Here is a 22,053-nt window from a genome sequence, read left to right on the forward strand (position 1 = left end):
AGTTTGTCTTGAACTCTGATTTTAATGCAAACCAATTTATATTAAAAGTGCAGGCTGTAAAATTTAGAATTAATTTTGAATGACCCACATGTAAAACACTGCCTCCTGTATTTACCCCCAGTGAACAAAATTCTATTAAAAACAGAGCTCAGAAAGTGACTTTACGAAACATTCTTCACAGTTATCCATCGTGGCAGTGTATCAAATAAAGGGAACATGAAAAATCCTTTGATTGGGAAGATTGGCAGGGTCTGTGGTTTTAAATCAATTGAATTTTCAATATGCATTTATTGTCTGGGTTAAATTGCTGCACAGTAAAAAGGAATGCTGCTCTCTGAACAATAATTGGTGTATTTCAGCTCTCAAATTGGGTCACAGTTAACAGACAGCACGCTCTGTTATAGCTTTCTTTCTTTTTCCTTGCTTTCTTGGAAAAGTGATTGAAGCTGTAATCATCCTTGCATTGAGGCAGTGTACTGATTAAACCCCAGTATTTTTCATGAACGATAGATCCTCTTCCTTAGACCTGTTTTTGATGGTATTGTATTGTAGAACACCTCAAAGAACACTGTAGAAATCTGCAGTCTGAACAAAATATGCTGAAATGCACTGAATGAGGACAGCAATCCCAGTTATTGCTGCAGTTTATCTTTGGTAATGAACACTTCACCTTCTGTATGGGACTATGGGAAAATGAAATAAGTTGGAGTTATTAATCTTACACCATTTTACAGTCATCATGTTCCCAGACATGCTTTTAAATCAAAATAGAAGAACTAAGAATGGGGGGGAGACAATACTGCTCTGCAAAGCTCTTGTGTCACGTTGTATCTCAAATTGCTCCAACAATTCCAAAGGTTGGGCAAAGCTTTGGAGAAGCAAATGGTCTGCAGGAGCACCCCATGCACCTAAAGGGTGGCAGGAGAGGATGGTGCCAACATCAGCCGAGGAGCATGGCCAGCAGCACTTCATGAGCTGCTTCCCAGCTGGGCTTCACTTCTCACCCCCCTCTCCACGTTCTGCTCCCGTGGGGGGAGAGCTCAGGCCCTGAGCTGCTGAATTCTGCCCTGACCTGCACTGAGTCTCACCCATCCGCTCTTACATTTAATGTGTGAGCCACAGGTGTGTGAGAGCCTCAGGGGGGATGCTGGCAGGACACAGACATGTGCAGTGCATGCATGATGATTGTATCTGCTCCTGTCCTGCTCCTGCTGTGCTACACGGCTGGAATGACACCTGGTGGGAATGGTGACTCCTTTCTGGAGCTTGATACAAAGAAAAAGAGGCAAAGGGAGTGGTGATGGTAGGGAAGATGTCCTATCCCATCTCTATTGCACTCTTACAGTGAAGAGATAGTGTCAATTAATTGCCAGAGCAGAGGAGGGCTGAACATCAGCTTTTATAAGGTTGCAGCAATGTGAGGTGGCTCCATCTCCTCCTCACTGCCTATGGCAGACCAAGACTTAGAATTAATAAAAGGGTAAGACTAAGTTCAGCTCAGGCTTTGTAAAAAAATGACAGAAGATTCATTGTTTTTGTGCTGTGTGTTCTGTCAGCAGCCTCTTGGCTTCAGTGCTTGCAGTGAACCGGAGGAAGCACACTCTCTGTCTCACCTGTATCCGAACTCAAGCCACTGCTTTCCTTCCTGGTGTGCTGGTGACACATTATCCAGCAAACCTCTGGGCAGGCAGGTTGCCACGTGAAGGGCTCTGATCTTGGTTCATCAGAGCACTATGAGGTACCTGCCTGTGCTGCTGTGCCTTTTTTATATGGAGAAGAGTGAGAAAGATTTGAATATACATAGACAATGCCATTACCAGTTAATTTAAAAGGCCAAATCGTGTTTTTTAACAATGCTATACCTTTCTAAGCAATGTTCAAGAAAGATAGGGATATATTTACAAGATAGATGTTCCAATTTCTGGCTACCCAAAAGTGAAATAACACCACTATAAATTTAAATAGGATGAGGCTTTAATGGGTCTCCTAGAGAAAAAATAAGGTGTTTATTAGTAGAAATGTACTAAACTACCTGCATTTGACAAAGTGCTAATGGAGGAAATTACTTGTAGAGAAACAAATGAAAATGTCAATTAAAAAAAAGTAATGGTTCTCCGAGTTGTGGGTTTGGTTTTTCTGCCTTTAGTTTTTTTTCCAGAGCAGTGCTGGGTATGTTTTTGTATCGCTTGAAAAGCTTTTAATTGGTCTGTGTTGCTTTAGTTCTCTGCATGTTCTTGGGGGTTTCCTGGGACCCCCCTTTCCCTTCTGTATCTGCTGCTGCTTAGCTGTACTTCATTTATTGAGTACAAATGGAGGCTCATTTAACATTCTGGCCTAATGCTTTTTCTCTATTATATGTTTTATTTTTGCAATTTATTAAGGGGCATTTTCCAATGAAAATGTCCAAGAGCACAGTGCCTGCATTTATCAGCTTTGACTTGCTTAATCTTCAACCTGAGTAACAATGAATAAACCTCCTTCATGTCAGGGAGAATGGGATTAGAATGGGTGCCAACTGTTCATGACACCTTGCTCCCTAATACAAACAGAATCCAAAAGACTTTTCGAAAGAAAATACAGGTTTCCTGCATGAGGTCTCTTTTTAGGAGGTGTCTCATATTTGCCTAAGGAATTTGCCCATCAGCTGGATGTTATTTTGGTAGTGGCAGGCAAACAGTGGACTCAAGTCTTACTGACTTTTTGGAAAGGTTCAGAAGCAGTGTGTTCTTCACTTTGTTGCTTAAAAATCAAGACTTCTCTCAAAGACTTGGTTATTAGTCATTTGCCTCGTGCTCAGAAGTCTCCACCTCAGGCTACCTACTTTATGTAGTATTCAGTTACTTTCACAGGTTGTTCTGCTGTTCTAATATGAATTTTCCACATTTAATAATAGTCATCAAGGTTTATTTCATCCTTTTAGTGGCCTAAAAGAAACCCAAATGAGTTGTGGTCACTGGATTTTTCTCCTCTCTGCCCAGCCCTGAGTCCACAGCAGCACAGCAGGACTCCCTTGCTCTGTTTCAGCAGCACTGGGAACGTTCAGTGACTTCTTGCTTTAAGGTCAGTCATGAGCTGACACCGAGAGTTACAATTACCAATCCTGCTGGACATACCAAAATAATGTCCTCAACATCAAAAGATGGTTTTAAAAATTATAATTAGGGTCTCCACGGGTGAACTGTTTCATAATTTAACATAATATATATATTATTTTTCTTGGCATAAACAAGATGAGGCACAGTGACAACAAGGACCTCTGCCATTTCAAATTAGCTAAGGCATCAGTATTAATTCTAAATTAGCTAATTACCCTAAAAAAATTGATGCAACAGAATTTGTTATTTATGCTGGTAAAAAAGCATCCCTAGTTTATTTTTTTAACTCTTTACTTCATGCAGGAATGTCCAGCCACACACTATGGTTAAAAATCCTTCCCCTGACTGTACTATATGAGTAGTGAAAACATTCTCTTATTTTCCACAAGGTTCTCCTGAAAATGAGACTGTGAAAACATTCAACTAAGTGAAACCAGGTGGAGAATAAAACCAAAATAATTTTCTTTTCCTCTGAATCAAACATTCCCTGTGCTCAGGTTGCCTTCCTGGGACCACAGTCCCCCTCTGGCCCCGTCCAGCTGCAGGTACAGCCCTGTCACTGGTCCAAGGCAACGCTACACAGGTGATTTCACAGCCTCAGGAGTTCCACAAATCAGGCTTGAAGGAGCCTCTGAGATAAACTGTTGTGACTAAAATGTAATTAAACTGACTCTTCAGCACAGCATTTCATACCTCTCACCATATTTAAACACCTGTAATACCCTCTAGGGAACATTCCAGTGTGTGAGTACACATAAAAGCTGATAGAATGCATCGCTGCTCAGGCAGCACAAGAAATGTTCACTGTGTTCCTCTTCTTCAGGTGCCAAAGCTGCATCAGCTCTAATTCCAGATAACCTTTGGCATGGACTGCAATGTGTTCAACTAAATATTTCAAAAATAAAAACAGGGATGAGTTACTTACATGAAGATTTTTTTTTTTTTAAAACAAGTCAGACATACGCTTGCTAAAAAAAGGGTAGATTGCAGCACATAAACTTCTTTGATAGAATTTATTTTTAAAGACTTATTCCAGTGAACAAAATATATTTTTTAGGGTTTTCAATATTCTGTAATACTACAGTGAGGCACTCTACATTGCATTTAGAAATAAACGCTCTCCCCTTGTCTATGATGCAACAAAGTGACTTCTGACAACAGTATTCTGTACAGAACATTCTCCCCATGCTATTATTCCAACTTCTGTAGCAAGAATATATGCTAATTGAATGGTAGTTAAATTTCAAAATGAAAACAGTTGTTTAGTTGCTGTCAGTGGCATGTCTGTATCAGCCTCATTTATACACTTTTCATTATGTAAAACTATATAACAGAAACTATACAACTATATAACATTATACAAAACCTTCTAATGGATAGAACAGAGCCCCAAGCTGTGACTGCAAATCAGAATGTATTTGTGCTCCTATTGCTCCTGGCTCCAAAGGGCTAAGAAAATAAAGCCTGGGAAATGGGGGGAAATACAACACAGAGGTAACAAGGTAAGATCCAGGGGTTGCTTAAAGTCAGTGGGAGTCTGCTGACTTCAAACCTTTTTGAGATGAAAATTCTCAGAACAGTACTTTTCACTGGCACATCACCATACTACCTCTGCTCTTCTTCCATGTTCCTCACAGGTCTCATTTTCAGAAAGAAAAATATGTTAACAACTTTCTTGTTATTGAGGACAACAAATTGAGAGCTGTCCTGGGACACGCTGCAGTCAGGAACCTGTACTTCAGCCTGGGGAAACTTCAGGAAACTGTTTCTATTTACCTAATATGGAAAAAGCCCTTTGACACAGCTTACTTTTGCTTAGCAAGCACTTCCAGCAGCTCTTTCTCTATGCCTTGGCTGCTCAGTTCATTTAAACTGTAGTATCTGTGAACCAGCTTGTCCTCTGTGACCACCACCACTCGAAGCCCGTGCGTGTCTTCCCCCAGCTGACATCCTATAGCTGATGAAACAACCATTTCCACTCCTTTGTAGGACCCTCCAGCATTCCTGTGGTAATGTCCAGCAAATACAGCTGTAATGCCTGGTAAAAAAAAAAGAGGGAGAGCGTGTATTTTGTTAATATTCTTCATTCTTTACATCCAGCATTAAATTAAAACTAAACCGTTGACCTGAATTTGCATTTTAAACAAATAATTAGTGAAACAGCAAACCCATCAGCAACAGAGTTGAGAATCAAGCTTCTTCCCCAAAAGAGAACGTTCTGTCGTGACAGAGCTTTTCGTTTCCAGCTGATGCCAAATTCCTTCCCCACTGAGCCTTTCTGTGCACTGGCCACAGATTCAACAGCATTGACAGCTTGGTAAAAAAACATTCATCAGCTTTCCTGCCAATTTCAGGTAGTGAAGAATTTACTTTGCATGAAAACGTGGAGTTAGGATAAATAGTTAATTTTACAAACAGGATTTGGGATTATGTTTCGGCATGCTTAGTGTAAGATCCTTGGATTTCAGACTCTTACAGCTTCCTAAAATTGCACTTAATCCTATTTTATACTGTTGCAAAACAGAAAAATTACTGGACCAGATGGCTGGAAATTTTGTTGTTTATCATCAAGTGCAAAACATTTAAATTAATTTTACATTTTGTTACAGAAAGTGTTTAGATCTGGTGTTGATTTATGACACTACTAAATGACAATTCAAAAATTGTTGAATCCATCTAAAGGATTGAGGTGCAATTTCTCTATTGAAATACGAGAGGTTGTATTTGCTCCTCGAGCAAAACGACACTTTGATGGTTCCACATAAAGCCTCTGAAAATGTATCAATTTAATACTGAGTGATTCAAAATCCCACTAAGTATTCCCAGAAAACTATGACAGAATGATGAGCAAGCCTGTAACGACAGCCAGGGATGGACACTGTGATGACAACCCCAAACTTCACTGGTTACTGCTCATATATCCCAGCGATCTGCCCTTCCATGCTTAACACAAAATGCATCACCTGCTTAGTGGTGGGCCAGAGGGGGGAACCTGTGAGATACCACAACCTTAAATGACATTTAAAGAAATAAAAAGCCAGAAACAACTGATTTTGCCTTCAGACAGCAGATATTTTATAAGACAGCAGAGGCAATTTGAAGCCACAGAGCTGCAATGAGGAACACTGTAACTTCACATGGGAACCCTTATTGCTCCAGCCAGAAAAACCTTCCATGCTTTCCTCTGCAGCAGATTTAGACCTCTTTCACAGTGATTAAATGGAAAGGGAAGTAGGTGAACCCATCTTAAGACCGATGTCTAACATCAATCCTTTGCTTTCGTGGGAGTGAGTGAAGACTGATATAAAATATATAAACTAGGCTCAAAGTATAGTTAAAAATTAAGCAGCTTGGAAAGCAAAATATAAATTATTCTAGTGCGTGCCTGGTAAGAGCTACACAGGCTTTCATATTTCAACATCCAAACCCTTTTCAAACAGCAAATGAGTCAAGGTGGAAATCAGAGAATGAGTCATTGTATTGTCCTTCTCAGCTACAACTTGTCTGTTACCCTACTTTAGTGTATCAGTGCTAATTATCCCTGCTAGTGTAACCTACTCATCTGCTGGGTGAGTTACACTGCAAGGGAGGCAGAACAACTTCAGGAGCTGCTCTGACTCAGTTGCAGGAACCCAGCAAAACTGGGGAGGTTTTTTTAAACCTCAGGACAAACCCAATTAGAAAACCTCAACAGGCAGTGGTGGAGTACAATGGGCTGAGACATAAGGGCTCTGATGAGATTCTGGGCTTGCTAGGTTACTATTTGGGTCCTTAAAATCATGACACAAACATGCTTTACAAGTGGTGCCACAGTCACTTTGAGATGCTCAACTGCTACCACGTTGCAGGTAATTACAGTGACTGTTTGAGAGAATTCAAGGGAAGATTTTGACAAACCCATCCCAGACAGAGACAGACAGCAGGGAAAACTCTGGCCCACCAATCATGCATCTTCTTCTAGGGGAAGTACCGCAACTTCACTACAATTCCATTGAACATCTGCTAACTACAGCCAGGAAAGTGTTTTGGTATGGAACTGGAATGAGTTGTAAGCAACGCAAGACAAAACCTGAGACCAGCAAGGATGTGATTTAAAACTTCTTTTATCTCCTGCTGGCCACGGCAGACAGAGTCTGTCTAAACAAGCTGGTGTTTACGGGTTCTGTTCATCCAAATCCCTCATTTCAGCATATGGATGATATTCAGATCCCAACTGCACTACACAGGTGTTCAGTGCTGGATGCCCTCGTGGATCCAGCTGCCTCTGCTGAATTCAGTGTCTGCTCTAGAAACCTCCCAGGTTCCTAAAACGCCCAGACTTCAGAATGTTCAAGTCCCCTATTTCCAGTGCCAGTGTTCTCGTTATTGTCAGTGTGTTACATCCTAAACAAACAAACAAACAGGTCACTGGGGGGTATTAATACAGGTCTCACTGATGGTGTTTTTTCTGCAGCAGCACATTTCTGTTCACTCAACTGTATCCCACTCACTTCTGTTAGTTAGCACAAGAAGGAAATCTCAACCAGTCAATGCAATAATACTAAGATGACAAGCAGGCAATTTACTTTGCTCTTGCTTTTGATCTTTAACATAAAAGGAATCTTAGAGATGTATGCACTCAAATTTAATTTATTCATTTCAGATGTTTTTCTGAAGTAATACTGTCAAGTTGCTAGCAACACCCTCCCTTTTTTTTTTTTTTTTTCCCCCAAACTCTGAGGAAAGAGGAGTGTCCTGGCTGGCCCCATTTTTATGCCCCCTTTAATGTATCCTCATGTCAGTTAAATGCATCCTGCTATACACTAACACAGTACCTTCCCACTACAAAAGGAAAAAAGTAAAGGTTGAGCTGTGATTTGTTTTTAATTCCTGGTTTCTGAAACAGCAGCTGGGAAAAGCACTGATATAAAAGCTGCATGAAATACTCCAAAATGGTTAAAGAATGGCACCTCCACAGGCATTTAGTGTTTTGTTTTTGTTTTTAAATATATGGTGATTTGAATTTAAATGTGACTGCAGGTTTCACAGTACCCATTAACTAAAAAAAGTCGGATCCATTACTACGAGACACTGTTCATACCTAATGGATTACTCATTAAAGAAAAAATGGGTTAAAATAAGAATAAAGTAAAGAACTGTGCAGTTACTCTAAAAGAAAAGCAAGCACAACAATCCACATGTGCTGCCTCTGTGATCATCACCTCACATCAGATGCATCACAAACCAACAGGAGAACTTGCTTGGGAAAAAAGGCCTGAACTGCCAAATGAATTCTTGATCAGAACAGGACTGGAAGCCAGAGATGCAGGATGGGCTCCACCCAGTGCTGGGCACCGGGGCTTGTTCTGGCTGTTCTTGGATCATGAAAACACCCAAACCCAACAAGCTTCAGGCCTGCCCACCAAACATGAGTTTTATGAATCAATGAGTATGCAAAAAAAGTCAGTGCCTTTGTAGAAAAAGGTTTAAATCCAGGAATTGATGTGATTGTAGTCAGCAAAAGCTGCCCTCCTGCCACGAAATTTACCATCATTTTCTGATCAAGCACCAAATGTCCTTTTTGGTTCTCATCTGACAAAGCTGAATCTGAAAGACAAAAAGATTTTCCTTTTCCAAAGATCTGACCGTCACTCCTTTTATCTGATGGAACAATCCATCCCTACTAAAGAACGAAATACCTATTTTGGTTCAAGTTCTGTGAGCCCTGAGCAGCCTATTTGGCATAAATAATTCATGACATGACAACCAACCAAACCGCAGACAGTCACTGAGGCTACACAGTGGCTTTGGCAAGGCAAGAGGTCAGTGCTGGGGAGGGGAATTCACAGCTCATACAGTTCAGCTGCTACCTTTGATGCTTCCTGTATGTTCTTTCATAAGAAGAGTCTTTAAAGCACAAGTCAATTTTAAGAAAATTTCAAACCAAATTCATCTTTTAATCTGGATACCTCTTCCTGAGTCAAAACCATGACACCAACACTTTGCTAATGGTTTCTATTGCAGACATTTCTCAACAGGAAATTCAAAACCACCTCTGAAGACTTTCCTCCCCCCTCTCTTATTTCCAGAGTCTGCTTTCTAAATCCAGCTCACCAAGTCAGTCATTGCAGGAGCTTTGGCAAGCTCTTGTTGATTTGCATCTTCCGGAGTTTAACACCTCTGGTAAGTTGGACGATTTTTACCAGCATTTCCTGTCTTCTCTTTTTTTTCTGGATTCTCTCTTCCAGCTTTGTGCCCCACACCAGCACACTGTCTTAAAAACTGCTTTTCTTACCAAGAAGGTGTAAGAGGGAGTTAAACTGACTCAGTGGCCTAACAGGGGAAGATGTGTATTATCACTGACACTTGTGTAGACAAGTATCTGAGATTTGCTTTGGATACTTCCTGGAGAAGATTGATACAGAAAGGGATGACCAAGCTAACCAGGCTCAGGAGTAACTGCCTCTGGACAACCATCACATCCTCCCCGGCCACAGCAGCTCTGATTTAAAAGAGATGATTGTCTGTAACTGGCCATCCTACAGCACTTCTGAGCTCCCAAGCAAGCCAAGGCAGATCAGTGTTCTCAGGGAAACTGAGGCCCAAATCAAATACTCATCACCCTTTTTCAGGCCTGGAGATAATGAAAAAGAAGGGAAGAAAACCCTAGGTACTGCAGTTGTTAGCATGCTTTTGATTTTATTTCTGACAAGAACCAGATGAGGAAAAAGTTCATTACATGAAAAGAAACTACAACTGAATCTCAGGCAGAAGGCAGTTTGTCTGTTAGCAGGAAAAGCTGAAGTTATTTTACAGAATTTTAAAAGTGCAGCATCTTCTGTGTACAAATTATCATTTGTCACTCAGAGAAACCCTCCTGTGGCCCCAGGGAGAAAGGTCAGCATGATTTGGACATAACTGCACTGTCAGAGAACAAAGGCATTTAGCTGTGCCTCATGGATAATTCCCCTGGGAGTGGTAACATCCCAGTCTTAGCTTATTGTGCAGCTGCAGCCCCATAATTCCCAGACTTCTGGTATCCACTGTTGTTTTCTGTAGTGTAGAAAAACGTAAGGACATGGAAGACTGGGCATATTTTCAACTCAATTTGAGGCAGGAAAGAAAGGGGACTATGGCCTGCCTTCTCTGTGGGGACCAACACGTGGGTACATCTTTTTTAATCAGTGTTTTGACCAGCCTTTCTCTTTAAGGAGTAGTTAAGTCATTATGAAATGTCTCCGTCATAAACATGAAATGCTAACCAAATCATCTTTTTCCTTTGTTAAGGTATATTCCATAACAATGCAACAGTAAGATTTTGTGAAATATATCTCTTTTCCTATCTTCTTGAAAATGTTGATGTTTCCTAGTTTAATTCAAGAAATACAGCCTGAGCCCCAATCTCTAGGGAAATCTAGCTGCAGTGATTACAGAAATCCAAATAGATCAAAACAGGATGGAAAATAATGTATCCATGTTAAACCCGAAATATAACAAAAAAAAAAAAGAAGAAATATGCACCTAGAAAACAATTTTTCTCACACAATCAGAAGATATTGGGCTGGAACTGAGACTTGAACTAGTTTAAATTCCAGGGTGTCTGACTCCAATTTCTGTAACTACACTTACTTCCATGGCTTGATTCCAAAACCTCCTGAATTCAGAAGTTGTTTTCCAGCTCTAGTTCCTAACGTACAAAATCCATTTCTGAAGCAGGTTTGCTGTGTCCAGGTTTGCTGGACTGGCCTGGAAATCAAACTGCTCAATCCAGCACCATGGACAGTGTAAAAATATAGGAAGAAAATTACCACTATAAAAATCAACCAAAGAAAAGCAAGCAGATTTTCCAAATTAGGAGGAGAATGCCTGGAATAATCAGCATAGGCAATCAGTAGCATGCTTTATTTAGACTGAGCCTTCAATTAAATAAATGCTTTTCTCAGCAAAAGCAAATGAGACTGTAAAAGAAGGAGAAGGCTAAATTAGTGCAATATGAATGACATAATAAATATGTAATGGGTACAGTACAGACCTTGCTTCTCTTCCCATGCACTCAGCAGAGAATTTTGGGGAAAAAAAAAAAGTGGTTCTGACTGAGCAGTGAAATTCATCACATGGGCCAGATTATCACCCTTAAGTGCTGATTAATGAACTATTTTTTACAGTAATTGCAGACAGGAATCAATGTTCACTGCACTTCATTTACAGACTGATGGCTCTCCATCCAGACTGCAGGTGAAGTTCAAAGCAAATAAAAGGAGGCATTTCTTCACAGAGCTGTGAAACATCAAACTCCCTCCCACAGACCACTGTAAAAGCAACAGTCACAGATCAACTGATCAAATCTATAGAGGAGTCACAAAATTGCACTATATTGGTAACATTAACATGATGCAGTAGGTCCCTGAAAGAAAAATTGTTGGAGGCAGAAAGAGAACTTGAAAGAAATACCTTTATTATGCACTTTTCTGTCCTGTGCTCTTCACAAGAGTTTGGGGTCGTCACTCTGGTCTAATTAGTCTGCTTTTTTTTGTTAGCTGTTCAAGTTTAATGATGAAATTAGATTTTGAATAGAATTATGTTTATCCAGAAGTCACTGATTCACTACACAAACCTCTTGCTCAACCAAGGACTGAAGAAAGAAGATATACAAGAAAAAGCTGATCCTGTATGTATTTGTCCCCAGAACTGCAGGAGAGAGAGAGAGGAGCAGCAGTAGAGCCAAAATGGAAGCAATAGGAGGAGAAGCAGTTCTGTAAAGAAATAAAATTGTATTGAGTGAAAAACCTGAACGTTATCAACACTCTTGTACCCTTTCATAGTTTTCACAGACAAGAGAACAAAGTAAGTATCCAGGCACAGGGAGATGCTACTATGAGATATGTGTGTACACCCACACACATGGAAGAGTAGATAGGTATTTTTTAAAAGGCAGTGTTTCTGGCAAATACAACCATTTAAGTCACATGGATAAATTGATCTTGAACATTCTCCCTGGAGTATCAGACACAAACTGGCTTTTCTTTCTTCCTTTCACTTGCAGCATACAGCTGCTGTCTGAAGTGCTGAACAATGTGCTCAGTTCAAGAGTAATACCTGTTCTCAGAACAATTTTGCTCTCCAAAATGATGCTCTTTCAGCTTCCCTACAAGAGCCCACATTAACCACTGGCATTTTTTGCTGTGCCTTTTTTTCTCCCCTGGGCACGTGGTTTATCTCATCTTTTCAAGACTCCAATGCTACAAACTGAATGATAATATTTAGTAGTCTTTGAAAACAAAATCTCTTGAGTGGAATAGAATTGATTTTATCTCACTGCAATTTGAGAGTGCTCCCATCGCCTCATCTGCCGAGCAGGTGCTACAGCAGCACAGAAAGATGTGAAAGCATCAGTCACAGCACTGTTCCCACAACTGCTCAGTGCTCAGGCAGTTCTCAGACCTCTTATCCCAAAAAAACCCCCAGCAGTTTCCCAGCAATGGAACTCCAGTAGTAGGAAATAGTCCCACCGGTCAGTGTTCCATCAGGAGTTGGATGCAGCTGCTTGTCAGAGGGTCTGTGTAAGTGGGAGACAAGATATTATTTTGCAAAGTGTCAAAAGTATCTTTAGATAGGGCAATACTAAACAGAGCTATACAGAAAAGGATTTTAGTGTCACTTGTTTTTCCTATATAATCAGAGGAAAACCAGGCACAGCCAGAGGGTGATTCCCCATCATCTAATTGGAGCACTGGTCTAAATCACCCTTTAGAGGTGCTGTCTGGAGAAGGTCACCCTGTCTTTCAAATCAGGTTTTTGTGAATGTCTCTTGTGACCTTTCAGTGGAATTTACTTCCTGATTTTGCTACTTTTTCCATTTGAAAGTGACGCTTTCTCAGAGACCTGACACAACCCCCAAAGAATGCTCTGGATTGCTGTGTGCTCTAAGGATCAAAAAGAAGTTTTAGCCCAGTGGATAGAACTGATTTCGAAAATTTATCCCAGAACAAACCTTACTTGATGTCCTTACAGAGGATATGTATTTTGTACTTACTGCTGAATTTCTGAAAAAACCCCATGCTAGATTACATCACCATACCTGAGGAATGGTCTCAAAACCCACTATTCTCACATAGTGATGCAGAAAATAACAAATTTGGTCACTCAACCTGTACCAAAAGAGCTTAACTGCAACACTGAAAGAGGTTGATCAAAATTACTGAAGTTGAGAGTCTTTAAATTATTTTAAACACTGACACATAAGCACTGAGATTACTCACTCAGTGCATGGGCTTTGCCAAAATCAAGGTCTCAATGGCAGGCAGAAGAAAATATTACTCCCCTGTCAACTTTGATTACACAACAAAGAAAATAATGAAACATAGCATATGTTGTCTGGTAAATTTTAGAAACAACAGCTTTCAGCACTCCATGCTTTAACTCTGTGCTCAAATATATCTCAGCTGTGGATGTTCTTCTTCCTTTAACACTACTCTCCTGTCACAACATTTCTAAGAGGAGAATGTAGATATCACACTCTTTTAATGAGTAAAGGTGTTAGAAGTTACAGCACCTACAGTGACAAATATAATGAAAAAACCACGCCATTTAATAAACTCAGGTTGTTATTTTTGCCCCTATGGACATATTAAGTATTTTTAACCACATCTGAAAATTTGCTTTGAAGACATTTGGATGAATTTAAAACTTTTAATTAAGAGAAGTTGAAAACTGCAGGGAATTTCCTTCTGTATTTTCCTGCCTAATACCTAGCAGTTCTCTTCTGGATGCAGAATCTATCAGCTAGAGAGACCACCTATACTCTTCATCTAACTCTGAAACAAAAAGTCTTTTTTCAACTTTGTTGGTGGAAAACCAGCTATTAATTTAGGTTTTATTCAACAGAGCTCTTAGGCAAGTTCAGACATTTGCTTAAATGTTCTAGTTCATTTGGGCCATTAAGAACATCTATTACTATATTGTATTAAGTAATGTAAGTAATGTTCAGCGTGGCAGTGATGGCTCTCAGGACAAAGAGTCTTTAAAATATTGTCTACAGCTCACCAAAAATACCCATCCTTTTCAGGTCATAGAAAAAAACCCTTTAACATCCTAAGAAGAATTTACTGGAATGAGAGATGAAAGAACAAGCAGGTCTTCTATTACATAAACTGTTTAATTTGAAAACTAATTTCTTACTTGCGCTTATCAAAGACGTGACATGCAGACCACCAGATATTTGGCTAGACCACTACTACTACTTGATTTTCCCTACAATGCTCTGAGGAAACCTATTTATATCAGCACTGTAAAATCCTTGAGAGCTGAATATGCATTTCATGCAGCAGGAGAGTGACTCCAGCAGATCTCACAGATGAGAACGTCAGGTCAGCTCTTTCACAGTTCCTGCACACAGGTTTTTTCTGCACTTACCTTCTGCATGTGGAGAAGAAAGAGCTTTGACAACTTGGGCTAAACTTGCAGAAGTTATACAAATATGCTTTCACAAATGTATCTTCACTTAAATGATAAGCTCTGCCCTCAACTGAGTTGGTTTCCACAGTGACCCAAAAGACATTTTCAAGGACAGTCCTTATTACAAAGCATTTAAAGAAAAAATGGGCTACTAGGATTTCTGAGACGTGCAGCTTACAAGTATGGCTTAACTTTGCATAGTAGTAATGCATATTTACAAGTGCCAGATTTTCAATTTATAAATATTTATCATAAGGACATGATTTTATCTTTAATTAGCCCAACTGTTAAGGACACTTCTAATGTGAGAAATGCAATTCAGTATTTCATACCAGATGTAGCCTCTACAGCTAGTCTTTTATCTCTGCTTGTAATGAGCAGATACTTAAACTAAAACCATTATGTAATCTGTAAGAGATTAGAAGAGAATAACTACAGAAGATCTGGGCTTTGAATTTCATATCAGAATTTCCTGAAGTTGCATACCTCACTTTAAAGCACCTGTGCAATATCACCATTCTTTAAGTATGTGATTATTTCCTACATACATCCATATGACTTTCTTTCTTCATGGAAAGACTGAATTACTACACTGTCCTTCCTTTCCTGTCTCTCTCTAACCCAGTGAGTTATGGCTCTGTGTTTGACACTTCCAGAAGAAGTATAAATGTGAAAACTGGGATAGGTCCAGGTCTGATCCTGGCTTTTCAACACTGAAAAATTAAGCCCATCTAATAACTTGCATTGCCAAACACAGCAACTCCTAAAACTGAAATCTGATGTAATTACACAACAAACCTTTGGAGTCCTTAGAAATACTGAAAAAGCAACAGCAAGAGAGCAGAAGGAGGGAAGGACTGGTGACAGGTTGGGGGAAGAAGAATAGTGGTAGCCTGGTGGACTCATAAAAAGGCAGACTGATTTTCTTTTTCCAGAATAAACAGTTTACCAAATTTCTAAATTAAGTGCTACAAGGGGTTTCTTACACTGAAAGTCAGAATTAAAACAACAAAACAAAGCAAAGTATGCTGGGATTTCATTTAGCAATATTCTGTGTTTTAATCCTCCAAGAACATATGAAGTGAACTGGGGCAAAACCAATTTCATGTCTAATGATATGCTGAAGTTGCTTGTTCTGTGGCAGAGGTTCAGACAGCAGGTGTGTCCTTGCCCATCTGTGCATCTGTCCCAGCAGGCCAACTCCTCTGGGCCATGCACTGATACCACTTTGTGGTCTCACCAAGGCCGTTCCTCAAGTGAACAATGGAAGCACATCCGTTACTAAGGAAACTCGGAGCCAACTTTTGATTCAGCTCATTTTGCTCAGCAGTCTGAGTCCCACTGAGCTGCCTGTTCTCTGTATTCATTTCATTAGCCAAGTGTTTGATTACTGGATTGTGAATATCACCTATTGACTCACTGTACAAAAGAGCAAGCAAAAGATCAGTGTTTAAACACATTCATTAGGGAACCAAACAACGAGCTGCACTAGAGATGGGAATGAGGGACACAACGGGAAATGTTGGGAGGAACAGAAAGGTGGCACAGCAAGGAGTTTGGGAATTTCTTCTGTAGGGTTGGATTGCTGGCTTCCCCTTTTGGCTTTCCCCCATCATTTGAGGCCTGCTCAACTTTTGGTTAAGCCTCTGCACACAGGTTTGGAGAATCCTCTGAAATACCCTCCTAAGAAACAGGATAATGTAACAACGTTACAATGACACTTTTGCATAACTTCTTTTACCTCTTGATCAGTTGTATTCCCAGTCCTGAGTGCTGCCAAATGTTAATAAAACATCTGGATGACAGAAAACTCTAGAACAGAACTGCCCTGGTTTCCACATTAATGCTGATTTCCTGGGATAACACCCCCTGAACTAGGATGTGGTTTAGTCCACAGTACAAGGCAGTCACAGAGCTGCCCAACCTTCCAACAGCAATGCTTCCACTATATTAACACTGGCACAAAAATTAAAAAAGATGTTATGAGGTATTCTCAGCATGTGCCCTCATGGGGAAAAAACCACTTGTAAATCTTGAATCTGCAAATATATCAGTGCCCTGGAGAGCCCTCAGATAGCTGTGAATTTTGGCCCTCCTGATTGGAAACAGTAGGAGACTCAGAGCTCGGAAATCAGGCTGAGTTTGGATGAGCCCAGGCTTAACAATTATATGGCAAATTAGGAACAATATTATAAAAAATGTGCATTGTTCAGTAATCCAAATAATGTGCTCTCTTACAGATACAGAGAAAATGACTCTGATGCAGCGATGGCAGGAAATTTTGAGGGACTAGCACACTCCAGGAACATGAAGGCAATTAAGTGAAAACAATGGGAACAGCGTGGAGGAGTAGCTGGGTACTGTGTCTGTCTCCATGGCGTTCAAGTGGCATCAGACAAAGCTGAGGGATTTGGCACAGTGTACTTGTTTAGCACATGTTCCACCTGCCCTTCATCCTGGAGATGGCCCCTATTAGCAATGGATATGCAAAGGATTGATTTTAGCAGAGTAAGACTTGTTTTAACACTGAATAAATCTGGAGTGCATTACACTCTTGGTTTAAAATTGGCTCAGTGTGGGAGAAAGCAACCTCCAAGGTAATTCTGAATTCTGTTTCCATGTTTTATGTAAAACATAAATTCTGTTTTTTTCTCCTATGGCAATACCTGATCTTCCACTCCACAGGCAGGAAAAACTCAGGTTGCCTTATAACTGCAAAATGGAATCCTTGCTATTTATGTTGAAGAATTTTTTCATGCTTAGCTTGTTACCTATCACTCCAAGTTTTAAATTTTGTTTGGTACTTTTTCCAGGTGACTAGGCTCCGTTGACAATTTTGATCTAGGGGGAACAATGAGGCTCATAAGCAGTATCTAACACTCCTTGAAAACAGCAGCATTTAAGTTAAATGCGTTTTGCCTGGCGGCTGAGCCATTAACAGTTTGAAACAAAAATTAATGAATAGGAAAGATGGAGAAAATACCTGCTTTGTGAAACTTTTCCATTATCTCCTCACGAACTGATTTCTCCAAGTTGAAATAACCGTGGTCTTCGTCGGGTTTTTCCAGAAACAGAGGGATGTGCTGAAACACTATTATGTGCTTGCATTTCTGCTTTTCAGCCACAGCCAGCTGCTCATCCAGCCACACATCCTGGGCTTCCTTTAACTCAGGGCATTGGGAAGAATCAAAGAACAACTGAGAATTCAGCACAAGAAAGAAAACACCTCCAACCCAAAAGCTGAAATAGTCGTCTCCCCAGTTCTCGCAGTAATCATCTATTGTCTCCCTTGTCGGAGCATTCCCAACATCGTGATTCCCACAGACAAACACCAGTGGTATGTCCTGGGCAGTGTTCTTCAGAACGTTCTTTAAATCTTGTACTTGGTTTTTTCTCCATAGGGTTCCTAAAGAAAAAAAAAAACCAAACAACCACAAAACATTTGAGTATTTCTGTTATCTTTTCCCACCTTCATTTTTTAGCTTTTGTTTATGGAACTGCGCATAGTAAGAAAATATTCTCTATTAGATGTGACCAAGAACGCATTTTCACTTTAATATTGTGTATCCACTCATCCCTTTCCCCCCTGAATCAAGTACTCAGCCATTTCCAGTTGCTTGCCTGAAGGCAGGCTCTGGACAGGAACCAACACACAGCAGTAGGTGATGCCACGGTCACTGTTTTAAACCAAGAGCTTCATCAGGATGATTCTTTTCATCTCTGCCCTGATGATGTGGTGAAAAAATGCAGCAACCCTGGATGGTGTAACAGCACAAGGGTAAAAACCAGGTCAACTTTTAGTTTATATTTTATGGCTGTGTAAAGGAATTAAGGGTTGTTGGAATTGTTTTTTTTTTTTTTCCTTACAAAAACTGCTTTAATAGCAAAAATATAATTAGTGTCTTGTGGTGACTTATTTATATGATGAGTCTCTTTTACTAATAAGCATGCCATTAATTTCAAAGAACGGCAATTGTGTACTTTGCTGGTTTTTCCTGCATCTCTGCCTTTATATTAATATGCAAACCATACAGTTACGCTTCTGGTTGTCAGAAATTTGTCCCTGTCTAGAAAGGGACATTATTGCCAGATTAATCTACAATCACTGAAAAAAATTTAAAAGGGATTTTTTGAAAAAAAGCCTAGCTATTTTATTCTAATAATGACAGATGTTTTCTTAGGTTTTCTAAAGACTAATCTTTAATTAGATGCCATTGATATGTTTATTATTAATGAATTAAATAAACATGTATAAATTATATTTTGTCCTGCAATACATAATATGTATCTAGCACAGGCCCATTTCACAAATAATAACTGCATTTTTTAACCAAGAAGCTGTAACAGGATTTTAACAAGAACTCTGAACTCAGGTTTCTAACACACACTTGCACACAGGTCTGTGCAAATCAATCACCAGGTACTTTTAAATTCTGTTCTATTTTTGTGACTACACATACACATTATACACAGAAATGTATAAAGGGGTTCCTGTATTGTGAGATAAAAGCTTTTTTCACAATTTCTTCAAAATACTTATGTTGACAAACACTGAGCCTTAGTAACTATTACTAACAAATATTTTGATTCTTCTACAGACTCTACAGATACAGGTTAAAGTCTCACCTTATTGCTGTTACTAGAATTCTACAGCTTTAGGAAAATACTGGGGAAAAAACATATTAAAGCTAAATTATGGCTACATAATTTAATAAAGACAGATGTGAGATTAGATATGAGGTCCATAAAGTCAACATCCACAACTCTTGTGTTTAACTGTTGCATGGGGCACAAAGTTACTGGAGGGAAGTCTTTGAGGAATGGGGTATATTAATGTACCAGGACTGTGGTCAGTTTAGGTTGTCCTTCTTATTAATCCCAGAAAAAACAGGGCAAATGACACCTCACATTACCTGGAGAAGCTGGACTTTACAAAACAACCACGAGAGATTCCACCAGACCTGGCACAGTGCTGCCCCAGGGCTAGAGAACCTGGCTGAGAGTACTGCTTTTCCTGTCACTCCCCACTGTCCTATGCAAAGAGTTGGAAATTTGGAGCTCTAAATGTTGGCAACATTTGGGGAAGGAGAGCGGGGAAAGGCGAGGGGGGAAGGCTCTGTAGATCTGTGTAAACACATTACACCATGTTAAACTCCCTGCTATCACTTTGGGAAATTTAGCTAACAGTTGCAGAGTATAAAGACATTTATGCATAAGTTACAGAAATAATTTGCAGAATTATGTATACCTCTTCCCAGCGGTGAAATTCAAGCTCTAGAGACTAACACTTAGATTAGATTTCTCGACAGCAGGGCACTGATTCCCTCATTTAATGCAATATTATTTCTATAGCAACAGAGAAACATATTCAGTGGTTTATTGCAGAAAACAGATTGCTTGAAGTGGAAAACAAGGTCTCTGCCCAAGAGCCCAGGAAATCAGACTAAGTAAAGATTGTTTTGGAACAATTGTATCTTGGCTTGACCTTTCCTTGGTAGAAGGTCAAAACAACTTCAAAAGAAGAGAAACCCAGGGAGAGAAAGGTGGGAAAAGGTGGAGGGATGTCTCAGCACCCTTGGGTTGTAGTGCTGGAGAGGAAGGGCTTGACTGCACTACTGCATAACACACTTTTTGTGCCACAAGAGCCCTCCTGAGGGTACCTCCCTCTGAATTTGTAAGAGATACAGAAGATAAACAAAGTGGTAAAGGAGGAAGCCACTAGAAAACTACAGTGGTCACTGTCACAGCATAAAAAATATCCCTTTAATCTCTACCAGGCACAGAGCTGGCTGTAATATTTAATTATTCCAATTATTATGAAGAACATTTCTATTTCATGACAGGCATTATTTCAGCATAGATGGAGGTTTGTTGTAGGTGAATAGGGAAATAACAGTGCTGAGAGGCAATGTTAAAAAAAAAAAAAAAACAAACCAGTTTGAGAAGCGACAGGGTAGATGCAACTGAAATAAATTTCTGTGCTGTTTATCCTGGCATCATGTGCAGTGACATTTTTAAATCCCAGGCTACAATTTTCTGTCTCTATGTCAGGCTGTGTAAATAAAGTCTTGCCCTGAGATAAACGAATTCACAAATTAATAGCCCATAAAGGGCAGTTTGGCTTTTATAAAAACATGAAAGTGAGAAGTGTTGCTAGTGCAGCTGTGCACAATTTTCCACAGCTTCCCAGTCTACCATTTCCGAAAGCCAAGGGATGTGAACAGGAGCAGAAAGGTGCAATGTCAACGTGTCTGTGGCAGAACATCTCTCTGTTGTGTATCACTGTCTGCCTAAACACTTGCAGTGTTCCTTCTGCATTGCTTAAAGGAGTCAAGACAATCAGCCTTCACAGGCTGAAAGAGCAGATTTCACGAAAGTACTTTGCTAAGTTGGCTTCAGTCAGCAGAAGAATTCACCGATCGTTCTGCCAAAGAAATAATCCTTCAGCTACTAATCCTTAGTTCCAGTTCACTTCAGTATTCCACACAATAGTGCACCTCTCTCAGGAAGCAGGTTTGGTTTTTGTAAGGCTCTTAAAAACAACTCAAAAGCACTGTTTACCCTCACACCGTATCTCTGCATCGCATGCTGACTGCAAGCTTTGGACATGGCAACTCTTCCCTTACAGTGACCTCCATCAACATTGTAACTTTTATTCCAGAGGTATTCCAGATGAAAAATTACCAATAAATTCACAGTAGCACCAGTTTTTCTCCTGATATGAATCAGGAGAGGGAGAAGTTATAATGCTGAGTTGGTATCCCCAGGTACTTCTGTGGTGGGGTGAGGAGATATCTGAGTCCTCCCCCCAGGGCAAGAGAAGCCTTTAGGATGAAACTACCCAAGACATCTTCAGCCAGCTTAACAACATGTAAAAAGGTAGCACAATCATTTCCTGGGTTTCTAAATTACTCAGAATTTTAATGTATCTTAAAAGTGTCCCAAACTTAAAAGGAACACATAATTTTTAATGAAAAGTATAAATTTTCAGTTTGAAAAAAAAAAAAAAAAGACAATTAACTTTTATGCGAGAAACACACTCACAACCCTCTAATATGACAATGTTTAACCCAAGAGACTGATTATCAAAGAACAAGGAAGAAAGAACTAAATTGCAGATGAAAATACTACACAAAATATCAGATAGAAATAGTACCTAAATTTGATAAAAGCAAAATGTCAAAAGACCACCGATGATACCAGAATTTATAAAAACACTGGGCCCATTCCTTCTGTAATTTATGATGACATCAGGAGAATTACTCTGACATGGTCAAAGACAAGGAATTCTTGTTGAAAGCAATCACATGACTGTTATAAACAACCCACAGAAGGATCTGGGTATTTTTCTGGGCCTTACAGTGCATCACATTTGCTTTACTCAGAATCTAATTGTTTTGAGCACTTCTCTTTTTGTCCTTTTTGTCCCTTTTCTCGTGTGTTTTCATGACTGTCTACAGTTGCCCTACTCCTTTTGCATGCCCTTTAGAAGACCTTCCCTAGCACTATTCCCTAAATTTCCAGA

At 39.7% G+C, this 22,053-nt stretch overlaps 1 protein-coding gene across 3 annotated transcripts in view; it reads right to left on the bottom strand.

Moving 5' to 3' along the window:
- Positions 1–4,103: 4,103 nt before the first annotated feature.
- The window catches only part of CPPED1 (calcineurin like phosphoesterase domain containing 1), a 38,730-nt gene continuing 20,780 nt past the window's right edge, over positions 4,104–22,053 (bottom strand). For all 3 annotated transcript variants that reach the window (XM_027885464.1, XM_027885466.1, XM_027885465.1), the window contains exons 3-4: positions 17,512–17,934; positions 4,104–5,133 (exon numbers count right to left, since the gene is read on the bottom strand). In XM_027885464.1, the coding sequence (XP_027741265.1) occupies positions 4,901–5,133; positions 17,512–17,934 (656 nt within the window). In that variant the 3' untranslated portion in view covers positions 4,104–4,900. The remainder of the gene's footprint in view (positions 5,134–17,511; positions 17,935–22,053) is intronic.

The sequence above is a fragment of the Empidonax traillii genome, unplaced genomic scaffold (assembly GCF_003031625.1).
Source record: "Empidonax traillii isolate 1590-97213 ecotype Southwest subspecies unplaced genomic scaffold, ASM303162v1 scaffold166:size2381449, whole genome shotgun sequence".
In the NCBI taxonomy this organism is placed as follows: domain Eukaryota; kingdom Metazoa; phylum Chordata; class Aves; order Passeriformes; family Tyrannidae; genus Empidonax; species Empidonax traillii.